Below are 24,060 nucleotides of genomic sequence, written 5' to 3'. Positions count from 1 at the left end.
TGGCTCTGAGAAAGCTTGTGCCTCAGAGAGCAAGTGGCTGACCTGCCTTCCTGTTCTAGACTATAAAAAGGAACCCAGCAGGAGGAGGAGGAAGGAAGCCAGTTAAGAATCCCCCTCTTTGCAGAGAAAGAGTCCACAGCCCCTGCTGGCTCTCCCAGGAGGACAAGCTTACCTCTAAATCCAATTTTCTCCCTACAGTGGGGCAAGATCCAAGCAGCTCCTGATGTTTCTCAAAGCTCACAAGGAAGAAGCATTTTCTTTCCTCCTCTCCCCATTCCAGATTCATCCCTCCTCCCTCCAAGGGCCAGAAGAGTAGGCTCTGGTTCCCAGCAGCCTGAACCTTCCCTCCAGATGGGAGGCTAAATGCTGAGCCTACCAAAAGCCTCCACCTTGCTTTCAGGGTTGGCCTGTCTGGAGTCAGCCAGAGCCCTTCAGAGTTTCCCCCACCGGCCAGGCTGACCATGCCTCCGCCCACGTTTTAATCCATCAAGGAATCATCATCGAAATGACTCATTAACACTTCCTGAGAATTCAGAGCACCTTTAGTTCTGATTCCCCATTCTTCCTCCCATGGTTGCCTGGGTTGGGAATGGTCTCCAACTTTACTCAGAGAGGTTAAATAACTTGCCCAAGGTCACACAGTGGGAAAAATAGCAAAACAAAAACATAAACAAAAACAACTTGTGTCCCTTGCCCAGTAGTTTGGCAGGTGCTCAAATAATCTTTGTGGAAGGTCAAGACGTGCTGTTTCTTCGTGTCATTGGCCTGCGGGGGTGAGGGGATTGTGTTGGGGTGCCGAAAGCTGTTTCCCTTCTAAATGAAACTCTGACCTCCTTAGTTCACTTTCACTTCCAAAGAAGTTAACCAATTTAACTCTAATCTCTCCGCCTAGATCCCATGGTTAGTGTATCTTTTATCAGAGCAAGGCTCCCACCCCCAAGATCAATGAAGAATAAGTCTAATATTTTCCTTCACAAGAGGGCAAAGACCAAAACCAAAACCCAAATCCAAATACACAGCTTCTCTTTCCCCTGAAACCTACAGCCCGCAAGCAAAGCCCAAAGCGCCCCCGAGCCCTTGCGCGGCCGCAGGCGCCCCCGACACACGCCACGCCACGCCACACTGCGTTAGGGACGCGTCGGGGAGGGGGCGCGGAGCGCGGGCCGGGCGCGGCGGGGAGCCGGGGGGCGCCGGGCGCGCTGCCAGGCCGCGCCGCGGGGGCTGGCCGCCCCTCGCCACGTGGTGGTGGCAGCAGCGGGGTCCCGGGCGCCTTCCCAGCTGGAGAAACCCGGAGCAGCCGGGGAGGAGGAGGAGGCAGCGGCGGCGGCGGCGGCGGCGGCGGAGGAGGAGCGGGGCGGGCGGGAGGGAGGGGGGCTGGGGGGGGGGGGGGGGGGGGGGGGGAGACCGGGGGGGGGGGGCGGGGGGGGGGGGGGGCGGGGGGCGGGGGGGGGGGGGGCACCGGTGCCCGTCTGGGGAGGGAGCAGGCGGAGGGGGTAAGCTGCGATTACAAGCAGGAACCGGCAGCAGCTGTGAGTCCCCGGCGGGGCTGGGGCGGGGGGAGGGGAGCGGCGCCCGGGGGCCGGTCCCCGGGGTCGCAGGGTGGGCCGGGGGAGGGGGGCGGGAGGTGGGCCGGCAGTTGGCCCCGGCGGGCCGGGGAGGGGAAGGGTCCGGCGCCGGCCGCCCGCGTTCACCACTCCCTTTCCCCCTCCGCCGCCGCTCCTCAGGCCGCACCGCCTCGGGAGCCCCCTTCCCCGGCCCGGGGACGGCCGACTAGGGGCCCGGGGCTCGGCCAGCGGTGGGGGAGGGGGCTGCGCGGTCTCGGCCCCCGAGAGGGGAGGGGCGACAATTTCTGTCCGCCGAACTGAAGGGGTTTAAAGGGCGGCTCTTAAAGGGGCCGCAGTAGGGGCCCGGGGCCGAGGAGGCACCCCCCCCCTCCCCATCCGCCCTCCGCGGCTCTCTCCCGGGGCCGCTGGGCCGGCGGGGGATGCGGAGGAAGGGAGCGTCTGTCGGGGCGGCCCAGGAGACAGAGCCCCTACCGGCGGGGCTGGGCCCGAGGTGGCGGGCTGGGGGTCCGGGGGGCGTGTGGTGAGCGCTGGCGGTCGGAGTTGGGGGGGGGGGGGGGGGGGGGGGGGGGGGGGGAGGGGATGCGCCTGGAGAGGAAGGGGTTAAAGGTGGGGCCAGCCCTACAAACACGCGCACACACTCCCTACTTAGACCCGGTCACACGCCTTTCCCTGGCACTTAATGGGGCCTTGGGGCGGGAGGGTGTTGGGCCCCGGGCCTGAACCCTCTCCACTCCAGGCTCCTGCAGCCCGGCTTTGGGAGGTCGCGGACCCCACTGTCTCAACTCACACCGCACGCCGAGCCCCCTCTTCTACGCGCACACACGCTCTGGCGCGCGCGCACACACACACCTCGGACATTCCCATAGTGCCTCACGTGACACACGGCCCCGAACGTGCCCACCCTTCACACACGCTCACGCACGCGTGCACACACGCGCACACACAAACACACACAGCCTCTGGGCCACTTCCCAACTCCATCCCTGACCCCCAGCCGCAGCCCTGCTAAGGCACTCATTGACTGTGACACACCTACACTCATTCACAGACACACACACTCCCCCCCCACACATGCCAACCACAGACACACATTCATAAACAGGGCCAGGAGAAGTACACACGCACCCCCTCGCCTACTCTCTGGGAGCCCTGAGTCATTCCTGCCCCCTCCCAGGGCTCCCCATTTCCCTGTGTGCCTGCACATGGGCGGGCTAGGGAATTCTCTGGCCCTCCCTTCCCAGGGCCGGCCCTCCCTTCCCAGGGCCGCCCCTCCCGGCTGTGTGTTCCCTCTGACACTCTGGGAGGACTTCCTGTGGGTCCCAGGTCAGGGGAGAGGAGGTCCTGGAGGGTTGCCACAGCCCTGGTGTGAGTGGGGGAGGCACTTCCTTTTCCTGAACTCTGGGATCCTGCAGGAAGAAGCTGGGAAGTTGGGCGGGGGCCCCACAGAGGACGTCCTGACAGCGAGGGGCTGACTCTCCCAGCGCACTGGGCCTTAGGGAGGAGCTGGGGTGCCAGAGGCCTGGGATGAGCAGCTTGGCAGAGAGGTACTTGGGGAAGCGAGGCTGGGGATTGGAGAGGGGCTGAGGAGTGTCAAGGCAGGCCTGGCTGGGTCCTAACTTGGGAAGGCAGCCCTTTCCTGTCCACAGGTCTCCCTGGGTTCTGAAAGGAATTCTTCCCTTCTGCTGGCCTGACTTTCTTGTCCCTACTTCTTCCCTGCCCCCCACCCAAGTCTTCAGCTGGTTCCAGCCCCTTCGGCCAAAGGCAGCAGAGAAGATAAGACAGCCCTTGGGGGGAACCGGGGGTGGGGGGGTGCAGCTTCCAAGCTGCCTCTTGGCTGGCAACAGTGTTCCTCAGGCCAGGTCGAGGGGTATCAGGGACAGCCTCCAGGCTGCCCTCTCCACCGTTGCTCCTGCTCTCCCAGGAGGCCCAGTGGGGGCCGAGGCCCAGGCCCTTGCCATGGAGTCCATGTTTGAAGATGACATCAGCATCCTGACCCAGGAGGCACTGGGGCCCAGTGAGGTGTGGCTGGACGCCCCAGGAGACCCCTCGCTGGGTGGGGACATGTGCTCCGCCTCCCACTTTGCCCTCATCACAGCCTATGGGGACATCAAAGAGCGACTGGGAGGCCTGGAAAGGGAGAATGCCACCCTCCGCCGCCGTCTCAAAGTCTACGAGATCAAGGTCAGAACTTGGAAAAGATGGGGGTCTGGCTCTGTGTGTGTTGGGGTGGGGGTTGCTGAGGGGCAGGAACTGGGGATCCCAGGAATCCCAAAGAAGGATCAAGATCCACACTCTTGGGAACTTGAGGGTCTCTTGTGAGGGATGTGGGTGCTCTGGATGGAAGGATCAGGAAGGGATCCGGAGGGCCAAAGCGATGGGACCTTGGAACTAAACAAGATCTGGTTGGTGAGAGATGCCTCCGGGTGGTGTGGGTCGCAGTTGAGCAGGGGGAGGGAGGGACCAGGACTTTGAGGCAGGTTGTGGGGTGGGGGGCCTAAGAGAGGCTGAAGCCTGGGCAGGGAGTTGGGCACCAGCTCTCCTGAGCGCCTGCCTGCCCACAGTACCCACTGATCAATGACTTTGGAGAGGAGCACGGCTTCTCTCTGTATGAAATCAAGGATGGGTCCCTGCTGGAGATGGAGAAGGTCAGCCTGCAGCAGCGGCTCAACCAGTTCCAGCATGAGGTGAGCCCCTTGCTGGCCTCCCAGCCCAGGCTGGGCTTCCTGAGCTCCTTGCTCCAGCAGAATTCCAACACCTCCCGCCCCACCCCACCCCCGCCTCTGTCTCCGTGATCAGAGATCGCTGCGGTCTTCCCTAGAATGGGCTGCAGCCTCCCCCACCCCTCCACTGGGTGCTGGATGTGAGGGGGGGAGGCACAGGGAGCTGCTTGGCCCCGACATCAAGGGGGGGCCCTGACCGTGGCGTGCCCTCACTCCCTCCTGGCCCCATCTAGTTGCAGAAGAATAAGGAGCAGGAAGAACAGCTTGGGGAGATGATCCAGGCTTATGAGAAACTTTGTGTGGAGAAGAGCGACCTGGAGACAGAGCTGGGGGAAATGGTGAGGCCCAGGGAGCGGGGGGTGCTTGAGTGTGTGACCCTTGTGGCTTGATGGCGTGTGACCCCACGTGTGTGTGTCTGTAGTGTGGAACCCAGTGGATTCCTGTGTGTCTTTGAGTGGCCGTCGCCCTTTAGAGTGTAGCTGAGTGTGTCGTACCGGTTGTGAGTGATTCCTGGCACACCCCTGGCCACGCAGTGTCCCCCCTGACGCTGTGTCTCTATGCGTGTGTTTGGGTCTCGGCTGGGTCGACTCTGTGCCTGTGGACCTGTGCCTGGAAGGTGGCGTGGGCAAGGGCAGAGGGGATCAGGTCCCCATGGCTGCTGGGATGAGTCCGGCATGTGTGTGATTCTGAGCAGGGGCATGGCCATGCGTGAGTAGGGGTGCTGGCATCAGAGTCAGGAGACGTGGTCTCTGCCAGCTCCTCCCTGGGTCACATCACTTAGCCTTGGCCCTCCTCTGGAAAGGGCTCACGAGAACTGCAGTGCTGCGTTGTTGTGGGGCATTTGTGTAAAAATGCTTTGCCTTCATCACTGTAAACACTTACACGGCCCTTATTGTGTGCCAGGCACTGCTGTGATCTCTTTAGATATATTTACTGATTTTAATCCTTTGAACAAGCGTACAAGGTAAGCATGGCTGTCCCTGTGTTGGAGATGAGATGGGTGAAGCCCAGAGTGGTTGTCCTATAGGCAAAGAGAAGTCGTGATGCTTCTGAGGGGGTGGCTGTGTCTGGAACGATGGGATGGTGTGGTCTGTATAAGTGTCCCGTGTGTTTAGGGCAGGGAAGAGGCCTTAACCCTGACCTTGCATGGGGCAACAGCCAGAAACACCTGCATTGCAGTTACTGAGAGACGGGACCGCACACTCACAGCCACTGAGATTGCAGCTGGGATGTGGGACTTGGGGCCTCAGCTCATTGTGGGGAGGTGGCGTCCCAGACATGTGGGAGTCCTGGGTCTGGGGAGCCCTCAAGGGTTCCCTGGTGCTGGGCAGACCCTACCCTTTGTGTCTCCGGGCAGCGGGCCCTGGTAGAGACCCACCTGCGGCAGATCTGCGGCCTGGAACAGCAGCTGCGGCAGCAGCAAGGTCTCCGGGACGCCGCCTTCTCCAGCCCCAGCCCCCCGCCCACCCCTGCCCCACCATGTGCCGATCTGGACCTGCACTATTTGGCCCTGCGAGGGGGATCTGGTTTGAGTCACGGTGAGATCTCCGCGACCCCCGATGTCCCTACCCTGAAGTCCCCAAGCCTAACCCCCATTTCAGCATCACCGAACACCTCTCCCTTCTGGGATTGGGGGTTAACACCCCATTATAATGTCTTAAATTTCTCCCATAGTTACCCTATCCCTCTTTACCACCTGTTCCCTTACCCATTTCTCCCACGACACTCCCCGCCCTTACTGCCTGCTTGCCCCAGGCGGCTGGTGCATGCAGTTCCTATATGTGTCAGCAGAGGGCACCTCCACTCAGATTCCCCCTCCCCAGGCCTGTCCCAGGTGGTGAGGAGCAGAGGCCAAAGGACTCTTGGAGATTTGAATGTGGCCAGGGAAGTTCTTCATGAGGCCATCTTACTTTGTCCCTGGCTTCCAAGAAGATTAGAAGCAGCAGCTCAGACCATCCTTCCTCACAGCCCTCAGTAGCGGCTTCTCGGGACACTTGGCCTGTGGCCAGCCCTTTCGGATCTCTCACGCTGCGGGGCTCACCTGTTTCAGTCTCTGCCAGTCTGGGAGTCAGTCAGTGGAGGGTGCCTGGCAGCTGGACCCAGCCTGACGTTATCCTCTGTCCTGCCAGCAGGCTGGCCGGGCCCCACAGCCAGTGTGAGTGAGCTGGAGCGGCGGCGGTTGGAAGAGGCTCTGGAGGCTGCCCAGGGCGAGGCCCGGGGGGCTCAGCTTCGGGAGGAGCAGCTCCAGGCTGAGTGTGAGCGGCTGCAGGGGGAGCTGAAGCAGCTACAGGAGAGCCGGGCCCAGGTAAGGGGCAGGGACTCTGGAGGCCAGAACCCTGCCCAGAGCTCCACGGAGGCCTGGGGGCTGCTGGAAGTAGCCTTTAGAGGCCCAGGACTTCCTTCCTAGGTATAGACTGGCCCTGGGAGTGTTAAGGGGTGTGTGTGGGGTTGGGGGTCTGGGCAAGGTGACCGTTGGCATCTGACCTCAGTCTTCCTCCCTAGGATCTCGCCTCCAACCAGTCAGAGAGGGACATGGCGTGGGTGAAAAGAGTCGGGGATGATCAGTAAGTCACATCCGAAATCCTCTCCTTCTTTGCCTCTGTGCCCTAGGGGTGGCATTTCCTGGGTCCCCCCCTTCAGTTCACTTCTCTTGCTCTGTGCTGCTCGGAGGACCTCTCTTCCAGCATCAGGGTTGTGGGGTTTGGTGTGCTCGAGTGGCTCCGCATGCTTCACAGGAAGGAGGTGGCCTTCTGGGATGTTCTTTTTGCTTCTGGCACCCAAGCTCATGCCTCCTTGCGGTGTCGGGTTGAGACATCTCAGCAGCTTTGCTGCTCTGTTCTGCATCCCCTGGTGAGTTCCTGGGCCTCTTTGGGGCCCCATTTTCTGTCCCAGTAAGAGGGCCAGCTAGTTGGGTTAGCTGTCCCCTCCCTGGTGAGGAGGAAGGAGGTGGTCTCTTCCAGGATTTGTGGTGCCTTGTTTCCTGTCTCAGGAGAAAGCTGAGGCTGAGAAGAAGAGGGGCATCCTGGAGTTCTGTTCTGCTGGGGTGTCCCTTGGGACTTGCGCTGGGAAGGAAGGGCCGCAGGAAGTAGGGAGGGAGCTCTGTCAGTGGGGAGTCTAATGGTGGGGGCCTCTGGGGCAGCGTCGGGCAGCAAGGGAGAGGGCGAGTGGCAGCCTGACAGTGGCGAGCCTGACGCTTTTCACATCCGCACCCTGAACTCACCCTTTCCCGCTTTCTGAGAAACAGAGCGCAAACCTCCTTCCGCCTAAGTCTTCTCCCCTGAAACCAGTCGTGTGGCACAGACTCCCTACTTTCATGGGAGGGAAGACCGAGGCCCGGAGAGGGGCAGAGACTCCCTCTCCATCACACTGTCTACCCAGCGACGGGACCCTAGGGGTCCTCCTTCCAGTGGGCTTCCTTCTCACCTTCCTCCAGGCTTCTGGCCAGTTGGGGATACCCCTCACCTCCCTCTGCACCCTGGGGTGAGGGCCTGGGTGGAGCTGTGATAGCTGGGGGGTGAGAACCCAGTTTGTGGGACTGGTGGGTGGGATCCCTCAGCTTGGCTGCTGGTGGGGGGTGTTGGGTGCACCCTAGCTTGTGGGTCTGGGCACATGCAAACCCATGCATCCCATCCAGAACACACGCACACACTTTCTAGAAGCCTAGCTTGCCTCAGACGTTATAGCGTAGGGGCCTCTATGGCTCACTGAGTCCCAGCCTCTCTTAGCAGCCCAGCAGTGATGGCTCCCTCCAACTGGGTGCATCCGGGGAGAGGACTTTTTGGCAGGGCCAGAATCGGAACAGCCAGGCTGTCAATCCTTCCAGGGATGCCGAGTGCTTTGCTTTACTGGCTTCAGCTCTGCAGCCCCAGGTTTCCGTCCTGGGCTCAGAGGTCAGTCCTTACCGAGAGGTGTGGGAGGAAGGTGATAAGGGTGGGAGGCCGGAGAAGGACTGGCAGATTCCAAGGGGCCAAGGCTGTGAGTGAGCGAGGAAAGCAGAACTCCCAGAAGGGACTTGTGGAGGGCGAGGGTCCTGTTGCCCCCGTGGGCAGGACAGCCCCTTCCCTTCCCTTCCCTTCCCACCCAGGGCACCTGCCACCCTAGTCCCTTTGGCCAAAGGAAGCTGCGCTTCACCCAGAGGCTGGCCGGGCCACTCTTACCAGGGGTGACCTCTGGTTCCTCCCCTCTATCCTAGAAGGTTGGGACTCGGCTTCGGTGCCTCCTGATCTCTCACCCCGGAGCCAGCCGGGCTCTGTCTGGCCCAGCCTCACGCTTCTTTTCAAATGGAGCATCTCTGGACAGCCCCAGCTTGGCAAGAGTTAATTCTCAGAGGAAGTCCTCACTCCCCCGGCAGTTTTATTTTCTTATAAACTCAGCTCCTTTTGGTAATTGCTTCCCAAGGGCTCCCTCCCCTGTCCTCCCACCTGAGGCCTCAGTCACCTGCTCTCAGCTCGCTTTTCCCCCCACCGGCCCCTCCTCTTCCTTCCACTTTGTCCAGACCCTCCAGGCTAGTGGGAATTTTGCCTGTGGGGTCTCCCAGGAGAGGAATGCGGGGCTGATTTACCCCCATGGGGGACTCATGTGTTCCTGAAAGGCGCTTACCTGTCTCCGTTCGGACACCTCCAGGCCAGCCAGTTTATTGTGGGAGTCCTAACTGTTAAAATAGACCCCCCATAACTGCCTCTGCTAACCCTACGTGGCCCCCCACTCCTGCCAGTGGGTCTACCCATGCCGAGGAGACAGGCCTTCGAGGCAGCCCTGGCCCCAAGAATTCCCAGTCCTTCTCATCCCAGCCCCCAGCCCACCAGCTGTGCTCAGCAGCAGTGTTCCTCTGAAAGCCACCTTCCAGACTGGGCCTCTCTGCCACCCTCCAGGTCTGACCTCTGGGCAAGGTTGCCCTGCTGTTTGGTCAGCCCAGCACTTGGTGGCTGCTGCCCAGGGGACAGGGACAGGTTGTCCCAGAGGAAGAGCTGTTGGAGGTCAGTCAGGGGCCAGAGGCAATGATGAGGGAGGGTGGGAGTGGAGACCCACCTGCTCCTTAGGAAGCACAGGGAGGTGAGGACCCCAGAGTGTCTCAGCTGAGGGCTGGGGGTGTGTGTGTAACCCATAGACCCCTCCCCTCGCAGCCCAGCTCAGAGTCACAGCTCCCAAGTGTGGCCTTTCTGAGGGTGTGGCTAGTGCTGAGGGTGGAGGGGAAATTGTGGAGTGGGGGTTCCTTGAGGGGGCTGAGGGCTTGGGTGGGCAGGCTCAGTGAAGGGAGTGAGGGTGCAGTGAGAGAGGGGAGTCCCCCTGTGAGAAAATGGGGGCTCAGTATGGGTGATGAGGAAGAGAACCATAAGGGCTTGCTTTTTTCCCAACGTGGGGGGCTCAGTGTTGCAGCCCTGGCCCTTTTCCGCCCCCCTCCCCACACCCCTCTCTCCGCCCACAAGCCTCTGCGTGGGCTGCGGTTAGTGGTGGGGGAGAAGTGTGAACTCGGAGAGAGAGGATGGAAACTCTGCACAGAGGTCAAGGGCAGTGTGGGGTGGGTCAGGACGGAAGTCGGAGACCCCCGTGTACCCTGAACTGAGCCTCATGCCCCAGAACCAGCAGGCCCAGGGCCTCCCCCTTCACGCTTCTCACCCTCCCTACTTCCTTTCTTTCAAATCTCCTCCAGCCAGGGCAGGGGCGCTCACAGGAATTAACCCTGAGCACTTGCAGCCTTGGGACTCCCCGAGTGGGGGGAGCAGTTCTGAAGTCGGTGCCCAGCACTCCCACCTCATTGTGGCCTAAGGGACCAGGGGGGCTTTGAATCTGTCTCTGACTCTTTCCTTGCCAGGAAGGCAGAGAGCAGCTCTGTCTCCCTAGATGGGAAATTGCACATCCTCCCATCGTTCCTAAACCAAGGTCAGTGAGCTGGTTGGTGTCTCCAAGAAAGGATCAGCATGAAGTTCTTTCTTTCTTTCTCCACCCTTCTCCTGGGCACTCCCAGGCCTTCATCCAGGCCACCCACTGTGTGAGGCCGTTTACCTGCAGACTCTTGTTCTCACCAAAAATACGGCGAAGGTCTTGTCCCCTTTCTACTGCTGAGCAAAGAAGTTTAGTGACTGGAGAAGTTAAGTGACAAGTTAAGTGTGAATACCCAGCGGTATACCCAGTGGGGCGATGGTCTCTCTGGTGGTTGTCTGGTTTGGGTTCTTCCTCAGGTGGGCGGCTCTGCTGTGAGGGACGATCGGGTAATTTGTTGAGGTAACCAGGTCAGGGTTGCAAGTGAAAATCTCAATATTTGAACACTTCAGAAACCCTCAAGATTCTGCTGAGGCTGCTCGGGGGAACCAGGACAGCCCTGGGCACACTGGGATGCGTGGCTCCCCACCCACACAGGCGTACTGGTTCTAAGCCCCGGCATCAGCTTCTCAACGTGGCTGTCTCCAGGGAGGCCTTCCAGACACAGCCAACGTCTAGCTGTCCTGGGAGCCCGGCAGGGCTGCCATGAGGAGCCAGGCTCTGTGGACCGCAAGTCATAGCTGGTCGAGGAGAGTGAAGGGGCTCAAGGCGCCTGAAAGGAAGTGGTAGAGCACTGGGTTGTTGCAGTGACTTCCTCCTCCCCCCGGGCCCGCAGCCTCAAGTCCGCTCCACGGCCCGGTGCCTGTGGTTCCCTCCCCGAGGCCCGGGCGGGAAGACTGATGCTGGGTGTGCCCGTGGGTGGTGGAAAGTTTGGTCCCTCAATTCCCCCACAAGGGTGAGGGGGCTAAGGGCAGCTGGGGGCAGCTCTGGGCAGAGATGGAAGGGCCGGGAATGCTGGCTTTTGGTTTTTCCTCCTGATTCTGAGTCAGCTGGTGATTTGACCAGCTGTCTGATCCTGACCCCAATCCTACCCTAATACTGATCGCGTCCCCGGTTTTAACCCTACCCCTCCTCCTAACCCCAACTGTGTCCACAATCCTGATGGAAAATGAGCTGTCAACCCCAGCCCTAATGTGACCCTGACCCCAGCCTTAATCCCGACCTCAAGTCCATCCCTAGTTCCAGTGCCATAGCCCAGCGCTGGCCGTCCCTGTGACCCGTCCCTGTAACCCGGCCCGGCGTGGGCCCCCAGTGAGCTTCCCCCGGGAAGGCACAGCAGAGTCCATGTACCTCCCAGCTGGTTTGGGGTAGAAAGAGCCCCTTTACGGAGGAGGAGGAGGCTTCGGTCCCTGACCTTCCTCCTCTCAGTTGCTTTATCAGTCGCAGTGAAGATTATTGCTTCCAGATGGAATTTTGAGATCTCGGACTTATTCGTGGAAAGAATGAATGAAAGGATAAGTCAATGAAGGGTGGAAAGATTTGCAGCGGAGGGAGTCCTCCTTCCTGCCAGCTCTGCCGTTTGCACTCTGGCTTCTCCGAAGGTGCCAGCTCAGCGGGCTGAGGAGCCAAGAGCAGGTTTGAGTCCCTGCTCTGTGCCACCGCTGCTCTGTGACCTTGAGCCAGCTTCTTAACAGCTCTCACCTTCCACGTATGTCTATCACCTTCCTCTCCCCTCCCAGGGCAGGGTCGGTGATGCTCCAGCTACTGCGGAGCTCCCCAGCCTCCTCCTGCTCCTCTTTCCCTTCTGCCCCCCCACCCAGCCCCCTGGCTCCCCGCTTTCTTGATCCTCTTGGAAGGCGGTATATAGCTTAGTGGTCAGCAGCCTGGACCTTAGAGTCTGGGGAACCAGAGCTCCGTTTCAGCACCTGCCCTGCTCCTCGGCTTGAGGGCTCTGTAAGCCTCGGTTGTGTCATCTGTAGCATGGAGAGAGGAGTGGCCATGTGATGGGGTTGCTCTGAGGATTCAGGAACGCTCTTTAGCATCCTGCCCGGCCCCATGGTAACCCCTTCTCCATTCTTTTCAGCCTGGGTCCCTCCCAGGTTCTGAGAGATGCAGACAGAACTTTCCCCCATAATATTTTTTTAAAAGATTTTATTTACTTATTGGACATAGAGAGACACACAGAGGGAGGGAACACAGCAGAGGGAGCGGGAGAGGGAGAAGCAGGCTCCCCGTAGAGCAGGGAACCCGATGCGGGGCTTGATCCCAGGACCCTGGGATCACGACCTGAGCCGAAGGCAGACACTTAACGACTGAGCCCCCCAGGCTCCCCTTTCTCCCATAATTTAAGCCATAAAGAAGTTGCCCAGAGCAGCCATCTGCTGCCTGACCTGTGCTTCCCAGACAGTTGTGTGGTGGGAACTACCATTCAGGTGTGGGCCGGGAAGCCAGGAAACGGAACGTGTGTTCAGGTGCACGTGTGCAAGCCTTGGTTGTGTTGTGAAGTTGAGATTTTTTTCCACTGAATTGGCAGTGTGTTCTAATGTGAGTCATTCAGTTGTCAGCATCTTTGGCTGCCTGGGGCCTGTGCATCTTGAGGTGGGAAGAGAGGCTTGATATAAAGGGTGGCCCGAGAGGGCCGTGGGACATCAGGAGATCAGGCCCCAGCACCTCGCCCGGGGTCTCAGAGGTCTTTGTGAGGCCGCCTGGGGCTGCAGGACATTCATACTCACGGGCCTCCCCAAGTCCCTCCCTCCCTGCACCTGGTCAGAGCTGGGGTGTTCTGGGCTAGGGGCTTCTTCCGTTTCCTGCTGGCCCATCTGTTTTTCCGTGAGGAGGGTGCCAGGAGCAGGGCGGTGGAAACTGGGGTAGCTCCTGACAAGGAGAGGAAGGCAAGTAGGGAAGAGATAGGGGCCTGGAAACTGAGCGTGGCAGGTGAGATCTCCAAGCTGGGGTGTGAAGGCGACGACCTGTATCTGTCACCTGAGATACGGCAGTGAAGGCGGATGGGGAGCGAGACTAGCAGCTGCTCCCTGCTCTGTCAGAGGGGGACGCTCCATCCGTGCCCTGCTCAGAGCCCCCTCCTGCTCCTGCCACTGAGCGGTCAGCGTGAGCCTCCAAAACCCCCAGTCTGATGGGGGAGACATCGCTTCTGCATTCAGAGGGAAGAGGGGAGCTGTCACTGGGGAGTCCTCAATTAAATATGGGACACCCAGGCTGGACCTTCCGGTCTGTTGGGAGAGATGCCATTTCTTCCCAGAGACCCCTGAGATGAAGGTCGGGGAACACAGGACACATCATGTAAGGGCTGAGACGGGGTAGAATTGAGGTTTCAGCACCTCAGCCAGGGCTCCCCGAAGGACTCCCTCCTCTCTGCTCCCCTCTATCCCTGTGCACCCTCAAATGGGTAGTGGGCACTCTCTCTCCCTAGGAAGTGGGCTTGTCCCCCAGAATCCAGCCTCTTGGCAATAATTTGGCTTTGGCCCAGATGGGTTAAAAATAATTTCGTCATGGGAGGGGCATTTGGCTCCCCCATCACCCAGCTAGCCCCAGGATTAGCAAGAGAGAACCAGCCGGTGAGCAGTGAGCGTGGAGTGAAGCTCAGTCATTATCTGCCCTCTTTGCACCTCAGCTTTTCCTGCCCTCTGAAGCCCTAACCTCAAGACTTCCCCTTCTCTCCTCTAGGGTCAGTCACACACACATATGTGCACACACACACACACACACACACACACACACATTCACTCTCACACCGTTCCTCACAGTCAAGTGGCATCACTCCTGACTTTACTCCCTCCCCTCCACATGGATCCTCTCTCCCATGACCATGACCTTGGGATGGGCACAGGGCCTCAGGGCCTGAAAACACCCCTCCCCAATCTTATTCATGCCCAGTACCCTACAGATCCTAGAGCAAGAGGGCTTCCCCTGGGAGCAGGACCTGAAGTGGCTGAGCTGCTCTCTGTCACCTCCCTTCAGCTCCAACTTCCCAGAAGCTCCGGAGTCCCTTCTGGACTTGGGAAGGGGGTGGGGAGATCTGAGGAAACCAAACCCCTGCCTCCCAGGCTCCTGCCTCCCAGGCTGTGTCCAAGCCCGGAACAGAGATGAAAGCAGTGACCCAAGGCAACCGCAGAGCCGCCTGTGAGGTCAGGAAGGGCTCCCTGGGGGTGTGCAGCCCAGGCTGGGAGAGGGGAGGGGCAGTGTGAGAGAGAGAACCTTCCGTGGGGCTGGGTCAAAGTGACCCAAAGAGAAAGGAAGAGAAAAGGAAGTGGGTGAAGTCTTTGCTAAGTTCAGAGCCCTTCCAGCTCCATGCAGGTGGGTGCCCAGGAGGAAGTGGGAGGAAGAAAGGGAAGAAGAAAGGCAAATGGATGGGGAGGCTCAATTCATTCTTCACTTCCGGAACATCTCCTGGGGGCCAGGCCTGGACAGGGTGCTGGGAATAGAAATACAGCAACACGATGCTCCCTTTTGAAGAGCTCCCCATGCAGTTCCAGAGCAAGGCAACTTCTGCTGAGTGTGTCTCGTGGGTGGCGCCCTCTGGGGGTGTGTGGTGCATGACAGCTGTTTCCAGAGCTCCCCCTGGAAGGGGCTCCCTGGAGATCCCAGGAGGTGCGGGACTGGAAGCTCAGGGGCAGCGCTGAGGTGGAAGGAGGGCAGTGGACTTGGCACTTGGCCGACCCGGGTTCCAGTTTATCAGTTGGCTCCTCTGGCAAGCCAGGAGGCCGCGTCCTCACCTACGGAACTGTACAGCACTGGTCCCCAGTCCTACAAAGGGGGAGGCCTCCCCGTGGACCCCTGCCCCCAAAACACAGGTTGTACTTATGCTTTTATTAATCACTCTTAGAGAAAACTCATAGTAACCAGAGCTACTTTCAACTCAGGGCCGTTTTTTTGATGAATCTGTTTTATTTGTCACTGCAGCTTCTGCTCAGCTTAGAAAAACATTCGCACACACCTGTATCAGATGTGCTCAGGCCGTAGACAGTGCTTGGTGAACACATGGATTTAGGGACCCCTTGGCATCACTGAGCTCCCCAGCCCAAGTCCCTAGTCGGGGAGCCACTGCCCTAGCCCCAGGTAAGGCTCACTGGGAAGAGAGGGAGGCTCCCTGGAAGAGGTGGTATTTGAGGTAGACCTTAAAGCCCAAGAGCATTTATGCAGTTGGGGTACGACGGCCCTGGACGGAAGGGAGAGCCAGCAGCTGGGCACTGGCAGTTCTCCGTCCACAGCTGTGACAGTAAACCCGCTAACCTCCTCCTCACTCCCTGCCCTCTGACCTCAGGGTCGGGGGCAGGCTGGAGTCAAGCCTTGTCTTGGGGCGGGGGGTGGCTGGGCTGTCCTTTAGGGTGAACTTGGCTTTGGCTTACACGGAGCTGACAGAGGAGTTGGGCCGGCTCCGGGAATTGAGTGCCCTGCAGGGGAGGATCCTGAGGACGCTGCTGCAGGAGCAGGCCCGAAGCGGTGGTGAGATGGGTCCTGGAAGGGGAGGCTGGGAGCGGGGTCCGCAGGGAGGCAAGAGGGCAGCTGTGGCTCCCGTCTCGCATCCTGGGGCCACGGTTGCCTTTCTTTTCCCCTCTGGGTCTTGCCTCCCCGCGTTCTGAGGAGAGCTGGGGGGCCGCCGTGGCTCCCCCCGGTTCTGACGCCTTCTCTCACCCACCCCTGTCCTTCCTTGCACTCGTCCTGCTTCTCTTCCAGGCCAAAGACACTCGCCGCTGTCGCAGCGCCACTCCCCGGCCCCCCAGTGCCCCTCACCGTCCCCGCCCGCCCGGGCGGCGCCCCCTGGACCCCCGTGCCAGTCCCCCGCCCCCCAGCGCCGCTCTCCCGGGCCCCCGTGCCCCTCGCCCCAGCAGCGCCGCTCGCCGGCCTCGCCCTCCTGCCCGTCGCCCGTCCCGCAGCGCCGCTCGCCGGTGCCGCCGCCGCCGCCGTGCCAGTCCCCCAGCCCGCAGCGCCGCTCCCCCGGGCCCCCCGCCTGCCCGGCCCCGCAGCCCCGGCCCCCGCCGCCCCCTCCGCCCGGGGAGAGGACGCCGGCCGAGCGCGCCTACGCCAAGCCGCCCAGCCACCACGTGAAGGCCGGCTTTCAGGGCCGCCGCAGTTACTCCGAGATGGCCGAGGGCGCGGGCTACGCGGGCGCCTCCCCGCCCTGGCTGCAGGCCGAGGCGGCCACGCTGCCCAAGCCGCGGGCCTACGGCGGCGAGCTCTACGGGCCCGGCCGGCCGCTCAGCCCTCGGCGCGCCTTCGACGGCCTCCGGCTGCGCTTCGAGAAGCAACCGTCGGAGGAGGAGGAGTGGGCCGTGCCCACCAGCCCGCCCAGCCCCGAGGCGGGCGCCATCCGCTGCGCCTCGTTCTGCGCGGGCTTCCCCATCCCGGAGTCGCCCGCCGCCTATGCCCACGCGGAGCATGCACAGTCCTGGCCGTCCATCAACGTGAGTGGGGCGCCCGCGGGCTGGGTGGGGGGGTGGTAGGCTCCCACCCCGGGCACCGGCCCCGCCTCCCCGGGCTGCCCCCGCCCTTCGCTTCTCTCTCCCTGCCTTTGGCGTGAAAGGACCCTGCCGACCCCTGATGACTGGCTGGGGCGCGTCCATTGCCGACGTTAAGGGCCTGGCTGGAGAGTGACAGCCTGGGACTGATTCCAGACCTCAGTGCTCAGCAGCGGGGAGACCTCGGACAAGCTACTTATCCTCTCTGATCCTCAGTTTTCTTATCTAATTCCGTTAGAGGGTTCCCAAGAGGGAGGCAGGGAGCCTAAAGCCCTCTGTTGCGACACTAGTGATGGGTGCCGTGATGAACGCCACAGGTCTCGGGCCCACTCGAGGGTCGGGCCTGCGCATCCAGTGCCCTCCCTCTGGCCTCAGAGCCCCTGCTCTTTACCGGCTGTCCTAGAAGGCAGCCTGTCTTGGGGCTCTAGTGTTTCACTGAAATAATGAGTTTCCTGAATGTCAGAGCCAACCCTTGCCACCTGGAAGGACCAAAATATATTCCAAAGCCAGATAGAGAATTATTTTGGGGTTGTACATTGTTTGGGATTATCCATTGCTTTGAGTTATGTGGGAACCGTGTCTTAGTCACTCTGGGGGCATGTCTGGGTCTCGGCTTCTGCATTATGTCTCATTACTGCATATACCCTGGGCAGGCTGAGCATACAGGCCTCCTGGGGTCCTATGCCCTGGGTTGGGGCAGTGGATGCTAAACTGGTGGAAGGTGGGCAGGGAGGGCAGGGGAGGAGGGATGGTGCTTACAAGGGGTAACCAGGCCTTCTCTGCGTGTTACAGTCCTCTCTGCCCTGGGTCTCAGGAAGGGGCAGGCTGGGCTGTGGGGACCATGAGGGAGGGTTGGAGACCTTACCTGACTCCCCTCTCTCTCCACAGCTTCTCATGGAGACAGTGGGCTCTGATATCCGCAGCTGCCCCCTCTGCCAGCTCGGTTTCCCTGTTGGGTACCCGGATGATGCCCTCATCAAACACATTGACTCCCACCTGGAGAACAGCAAGATCTAGGGTGCCTCCCCCACCCACTGGCTGTTTCTCCATCTTCTCTCATCACCCCCAAACACTCACTCACTTTGAATGCTGCATGAATCTCGTGGGGGGCCCCTGCCCCTTGCGACCCCCAGATACCTCCACTAGCTACCGAGTCAACGTGTGTGCCGTCTTCCCTGGTCTAGGCACCACTCAGCCCTGGCTCTTTCCAGAAGGCCAGCCGAGGCTCTCCCCAGCTCCCTGGTTTCTGCCAGGGGGGATGGGGGTGAGGATCTGGGCTGGGATGGGGAGGGGCATCCCCCGCCCAGCCTCTCCCTCTGCCTTTCTGTTCTCAAGACAGGGTTGGATCCAAGAAAGTGTCTAGTGCTTGGGCCTGGGGGAGGGGGAAGGTATCAGAGGACTCTGGGAGCTCCCCTAGCTTCTCCCCAGATGTCCATCTTTCTCAGGCTGTGCTCTGTCCAGGGAGCACCTCTCGGTGGGGTCCCAGAGCCTGCCTTGCACAAGGATACTGGTTCCTCCATCCCATGGCCAGCTCTGGGCTCTTGGCACGGTCCGCCCTCCTTAGGGGAAGGAGGCATCTCATTTCTTGCCATTCCCTGCAGCCAGTCTTGTTCTCCTCTGCCCCCCTGGGGGCGAGAGTGGAGAGGGAGGACCCTGCAGGACTGGGAGGATTCAGCCTAAAGAGGCTGCCCTGAGGGCGGGGGGGGGTGGGGTGGTGAGGGGGACACCCTGCACCATGACCCCCAGGCCAGGGGAGTGTCTGTGCTAGCCTCCCAGGCCCCTGCAACCCCCCAGAGACCCTCGCACCAAGACACAGATGGTTAAGACAGATGCTCGCCTCCACCCTTACACTACTCGAGTCCCTGACCACACAGGTGCCCTGGAACCTGTGTGTAACTCGGCCTCTGTTAGCTGGGTGGGTGTCGTCAGCCCTGCCTCCCAGGCCAGAACCTGCGGCTGGGCCCAGGGTGCTGTTAGAGATCAACTTCAAAAGAGCTAACCCCCTTCCCATACCCCAGCGACCCACATTCCCTCTGTGAAATCTACCTCAGAGTCGTACCCTCAGAAGGATGGGTAAGCAGGAGGCCAGGGGGTCCCTAGGGCTGAGGTGGGGAGCTTCCTAAGGCAAGAGCCTGCTGCCCCACGATGAATCCAACTCTCCCCCACCGCTCCCCGCTGCGAGCCTCTCCCAGGTCTTAGCCCAGGGCTGGTGGCAGTGGGCGCTACCCGTCAGTGCATGTCCCATTCTGATCCAACACTTCCAGCCCCCCACCCCACCTCCTCACACCCCTCTCCTCCCCCTCAGTGCAGGGGAGTGAAGAGGTGTGTCAGGCAGGAAGGGACCAAGGACTCCAGAGACACATGGCACTGTACCTTGAGGGTTCCCCTGGGGAGGGGAAGTGGAGAAGGGGGCCTGAAGAGGGAGGTGGGGGCTCCTGAGCTCTCTGAACAAGTTGAAAGTCCAAATAAAACTTACCTGTTCCATCTGCTCTTGGTCTGTGCTGTCCCTGGCTGGGGCGGGGAGAAAACCCTGGGTAGTGGGAGGTTTTGCAGACCCTCTCGAGGAACCACAACCATGCAGGGTTGCACTGGACAACAGGATGCGTGGGGCATCGGTGTTTTAGGGTGATTCTGGAGACGTGGGTATGGAGGTGGGCACAGATGACTTGTAACATGGAGTTTATTTAAACTGCATCTTTCTAAAAGATTTTATTTATTTGTTTCAGACAGAGAGCACAAGCAGGGGGAAGAGCAGAGGGAGAGGGAGAACCAGGCTCCTGGCTGAGCAGGGAGCTGGAGGGAGGGCTGGATCCCAGGACTTTGGGATCATGACCTGAGCCAAAGGCGGACGCTACATCCCCTGAGCCACCCAGACACCCCAGTAGAGGATGTCTTTGTGACAAAGCAGCCAGCCCAGCCCTGAGCAGGTGTCGGGAACTCTTGAATTTTCCCTCCCAGCAGGTAGAGGTTCCAATGCCTTGGGGGTTCGGGACCAGCTATGTCTTCACCTAGTGATTTCTGCATCCCAGGAACCAGGCTTGGCCTCAAAAAGGAAGAACCCGTGTTCCACATCCTTATGGTTCTGAGAGTGGGGGAGGGGCTGGGCTCCAGCCTCAGCAGCTGCCTTGAAAGCCCCACAACCGGGGCTGTCAAAGCCAGGTCATAAACCTGTGACTTTGGCCCCAGTCAGAGCTGTGCCCTCTGTCTGCAGAAAAGGCCTGAGCTCTATTCACCAACTCTTGGTGCCTTTCATTTCCTCATGACCCCTGCAGGCCAAGAATTCACTTAAAAGGCTGGGGCAATTGCTCATAGAAGGCTGAGGTTCAGCTCCAGATCCAGGGCAAACATTCCTCCCCATACAGTGCCAAGGTTCAAACCCCAGTGGGGGAGATGTCCCAGCTTTCTCTGCTCCTCTGTTGCAGTTAACAACTACAGTTGGCTTCTAAAAGTTCTTCCAAACTTGACTCCATCTGCAGCCAAATCCTGAGTGCAAAGAAAGGTGAGAATAGCCATTCCTATGGGACATGGCTTCATAAACCGTGGGAAAGAAGGTTCTGGAAACTTCTGGAACATTGGCACTCAGTGTACCCTGCTATTCTTCCACCTCAGACAACTCCCATGGAAGAAGGCAGCACCCAGGTTTCTGGGTCGTCCTTCTTGCATCTCTGGAAACATTTGCTAGCATTTGAGTGAATTAGGGGTGGTACAAGGACATGAGGCAAAGAAAAATCCCAGTCGTTGAGAGAAAAAAGGCAAAGGATGACCTGGGAATGAACTATAGGCTGGGGCATGACCTGGGGAACCACTTCTGGTCCTTGGCATGTCTGAAGGTAAGAGGGAACCCAGGTATCCCATAGCCTGGACATCTTTGTGGTCACCGGTGTGAGGAGGGCATGGGGACATAGGGTGCATATTCTTTTTTTTTTTTTTTTTAATTTATTTGACAGATGGAGATCACAAGTAGGCAAAGAAGCAGGCAGAGAGAGGAGGAAGCAGGCTCCATGCTGAGCAGAGAGCCCGATGTGAGGCTCGATCCCAGGACCCTGGGATCATGACCTGAGCTGAAGGCAGAGGCTTTAACCCACTGAGCCACCCAGGTGCCCCTAGGGTGCATATTCTGTCAGTTTGTCTCTGATTTCTAGGGATCTGGGGAGGGGCTCAGGTGCAAGACAGAAAGTTGCTGAGGGCTGGGAGGGAAGGGAGAAAGAGGGGAAAGCCAGTGTGTCCCCAGCCCATGTCCTCCAGAACTGCAGGCTTTCATTTAATGCCCCCCAAAAGGAGAGGACATGAAAGGTGGGGGAGCTGGGAGAGGGCTGGGGAGCCTGCCAACACTCCTCTCTCTCTTCTCAAGTAGAATGGTGATCAGACAGGGCCTTGGCTACTCTCGGTACCTGTTAGTCTGTGGGAGTAACGTAGGGGTCTCTCTAGGGCCTGAGAGAGTGTGGGAACAAAAGGATCCAGATCATAAGGCTTCTGGAAGGATGAGAAGGCTGCAACAACTTTCCCATGGGCAGAATGGAGAGGAGACCGCTGTTGAGGCTGGAGAAGACACCCAAGGGACCCACTGGCTCCTGCCAGCGCAGACCCAAAGCCAGATGTAGTAGGGATCGGGGAGATGCACAGGGACCAAAGCCGGCACAGGTCTATCTCCAAGGGCTCCGTGAAGGGCCGGCGGCCCAGTAACGTTCTCTCTGGCTGTGGCCCCTCTGCCTTCGGTCTCTCCTTCACTACGAGCTGCCTCATCTCTGGGGAACCCTACACCGCTGCCCTTCTCTGGGAGACCCCTGCCCCTCTTCTGGGTCCCTATGCAGGCTGTCAGCTCCTTCTAGAAGTTGGCGTGTGTGTATGCTCACGTGCGTGAGCACACACGCGCTGTGTGTGTGTGTGTGTGTGTGTGTGTCAGGGGAGAAGCTGATCGCTAACAAAGAGGAGGGGTGTGTGGGTGAGTCAGCCGTGTTAATGAGAAACAACTCACCCCGCTGATTAGGACTAATGAACAAGAACAGAGGGGGGTGACAACTTTATACAGGGTGGGGGGAGCAGGGCCGCTCCCCCGGTCCCACTTCTCCCTCAGCAAGAACAAGAACAGAGCCACTTTGGCTTCCCCAGGAAGAATTGAGGTCAGACGCACAGATGAACCATCAAGGACAAGGTGGATTCTAACTGGGAAGGAGGGGGACAAGGTGTCTGGGGCAGAGGCCAGCTCCTGGGGAAGAGTGTAAGAGATCCTCCCAGCGCCCTGCTCTCTTTCTGCCCTTCCTCCAGTCTCTCTGTATTGATTCCAGAGAAACTAGGGACTCTCAGGGCTGTGCCCCAGGGTTGCCCAAGTGCCTTTGAGGTCTAACCAAAACTGCAGCGCCAGGGAGTGCTGGGGACGGTGCTCCAGTCTCTGCTGCTCCCATGGCCGCCTGGAGAGAAGGCTTTGGTCTGGGCATTAGCTGTCTCTGCGGATGGTAATGACCCAGGGATGCCTGGCCAGGTCAAGGGCTGGAGGGGGTCAAGGTGGGGGGAGGACCTGGGCATCAGATGGCTGCCCTGTCCTTGGGGCAGGGGCTGGTGCCCCAGAGAACCCACCGCTTCACTCACCCTCCATACCAACTGAGCCAAGGTCAAGGGCACCAGGCATGCCTCACAGATGTTCCAGTTGGCTGTGTGAGCGTGGGCATGGGGGGAGGGAGGGAGAGGCTAGGAGTGGGGACAGGATGGGTGTTGGCCAACACCTCCTAATTTGCATTACCACTGACACCCTTCTTGACCAAGAAAATGGAGCCAGAAATAACAAGGGGGGGTGAGGTGGTTCCCTGGGGGGCTCTTGGAGGTTCTCTTTCCTTGCCTCCAACCCCCCCCCCCCGCCAAACACGGCAGGGAGGGAGGCAGGAGGTCAGGCCTTTTCCAGACCCACAGCTGGCCCCAGGCTCCTCCTTCCTCAGACTGGGCGGACACCCCATCCTGACCTCCCACTTCCTTTGGCCCAGACACCCCAGAAGCCCAGCCCTGCCTTAGTCCTTCTCCGAAGCAGCGTCCCCTCAGCCTTCCCTCCCCTGGAAACTCTCTCCCTGGGGACCCTCTTGCGGCTCTCATGCCCCAGCTCTGCCTACCTTGTTCTCTTTAGTCTGGGTCGTGCTGCTCTGTCAGATTGGGCATTTCCCAGGGCAGGGCCCACCTGGGAGCTGCGCAAGGGAACATTCGGCATGAGAAATAGTCCAGACGCTAGTAGGGGAGCTTGTGAGGAGATTCTGGAAGTGGTGTGAGATGCACCAGGATCCAGTGTGGGACCCTGGCCTGAGGACTATGGGGTGAGTGGGAGGAGGGCCTCCCAGCTCTGGGAGAGGCCTATGGCCCACCTTTACTTGGAAGCGGCTCCTGTGCCAGACCTCTCCTTTGTGAGTTCCTTGGAGAACAGAACCAGGACTGTGCCCTATTTCCTCCCTGCCCCCGTGACGACCACACAGACCCCCCACAAATGCATTTGGTGCCACTTATGTGCACTGAATTCACTGAATTCAATTCAAAGAGCAGAGGGGATGCTGTGGCAGGCACAGCTTGCAGGACGGAGACGGGCCGAGCTAGGAGAAGGAGCGCCCTCTTGGCCAGAGGGGTCTGGGACCTGGAAGAGCCAAGTGGTGAGGGCGGAGGCACAGCAGAAGGGCCTGGCAGGGAAACCAGGTCGCGAGAGACAGCCCAGAGAGCTGTGAACACAATGTGGGAAGGAGTGAACAGTGAGCTGAGAACCCCCTCTTCCCCCCTCCAGAGATGCTATTTTGGAGGGAGAGAATATATGCAGTGCAGGGGGCAGGGTGTGGGGGGATATGCCAGCTCCCCTGGGGGTCAGCTGGATGGCCCGATGCCTCCACTCCTCCTGCCAGCCATCCCTACTGGCCCTGGAGCCTCTCCCCGCCTCCAAGCGCTCCCCTCCCTGCTGGAAGAAAATCTTCTTGTTCTCTTGAGCACAAGGGGAAAAAGAATGAGCTAGGAGATTTGCAGCTGGCCTCTTGGTACCCCATTTGAGAGCCCCCTGAGGCCTCAGACCTAGGGAGAAGCTTCTATTTCCATTGCTTCCCTGGACAGAAGATGTGGAGTGTACTGTGGGACACAACGTGAGGCAGGTGCGCAGTACAGCTCAGCAGGCCTGAGCGCTTCTCGCCCCCAAGCCAGGACTTAGGGTCCCCCCCTTAACGTCGAACTTAGGGAGTGAGTTAGGTGTTATCAGAGGTCAGGGAAGAAGGCATCTCCAGGGGACAACTGGGTTTGCCCACAGGAGCTCTGGCCCCTCTGAGCAGGGAAGCCAATCTTGGCTCCAAGGGCCAAGAAGGCTGGACAGAGGTTGGTGTCAAGTAAAGCCCTTTCTTGACATGAAGGGTAATTCCTGTGCCCTGGTTCAACCCCCTCTGAGGGACCGTGACTCATTTTGGGATGAAGGCTCCAATGCCCTGTGGGTTTCTGTGGTGGCCGGGGGTGGACACGGTGCACAGAGAAGGTGAGCGCTGGGAATGAGCAGAGACTTTTGTTTTCGTTTTTGGAACTGGGCTCTTGCTCTGC

The 24,060-nt window shown here is 59.9% G+C and overlaps 1 protein-coding gene across 2 annotated transcripts; it reads left to right on the top strand.

Annotated features, from left to right (window-relative positions):
* Window positions 1-1,478: 1,478 nt before the first annotated feature.
* LOC111151325 (TBK1 binding protein 1) lies at window positions 1,479-17,795 on the top strand. Of its 2 annotated transcripts, none has more exons than XM_022509239.1 (10): window positions 1,479-1,529; window positions 3,487-3,746; window positions 4,127-4,249; window positions 4,519-4,623; window positions 5,643-5,823; window positions 6,415-6,590; window positions 6,788-6,849; window positions 15,390-15,508; window positions 15,740-16,467; window positions 17,410-17,795. In XM_022509239.1, the coding sequence occupies exons 2-10, from the start codon at window positions 3,522-3,524 to the stop codon at window positions 17,536-17,538; spliced, it is 1,848 nt and encodes a 615-aa protein (XP_022364947.1). In that variant the 5' UTR covers window positions 1,479-1,529; window positions 3,487-3,521; the 3' UTR covers window positions 17,539-17,795. The 2 variants fall into 2 exon arrangements, with proteins under 2 accessions (XP_022364947.1, XP_022364946.1); XM_022509238.1 differs by lacking the exon at window positions 1,479-1,529 and adding an exon at window positions 2,145-3,109.
* Window positions 17,796-24,060: the final 6,265 nt, after the last annotated feature.

The sequence above is a fragment of the Enhydra lutris genome, unplaced genomic scaffold, assembly GCF_002288905.1.
Source record: "Enhydra lutris kenyoni isolate GAN:26980312 unplaced genomic scaffold, ASM228890v2 scaffoldscaffold26, whole genome shotgun sequence".
In the NCBI taxonomy this organism is placed as follows: Eukaryota; Metazoa; Chordata; class Mammalia; order Carnivora; family Mustelidae; genus Enhydra; species Enhydra lutris.
Note: the sequence above shows the minus strand (reverse complement) of the source record. Positions and strands in the feature narration are given on the sequence as shown.

Coding starts and splice junctions, on each gene's coding strand:
- LOC111151325 (XM_022509239.1), top strand. CDS start 3,522: ATGGAGTCCATGTTTGAAGATGACATCAGCATCCTGACCCAGGAGGCA. Junction 4,624..5,642: donor AGACAGAGCTGGGGGAAATG/GTGAGGCCCAGG, acceptor GTCTCCGGGCAG/CGGGCCCTGGTAGAGACCCA. Junction 6,591..6,787: donor TACAGGAGAGCCGGGCCCAG/GTAAGGGGCAGG, acceptor CTTCCTCCCTAG/GATCTCGCCTCCAACCAGTC.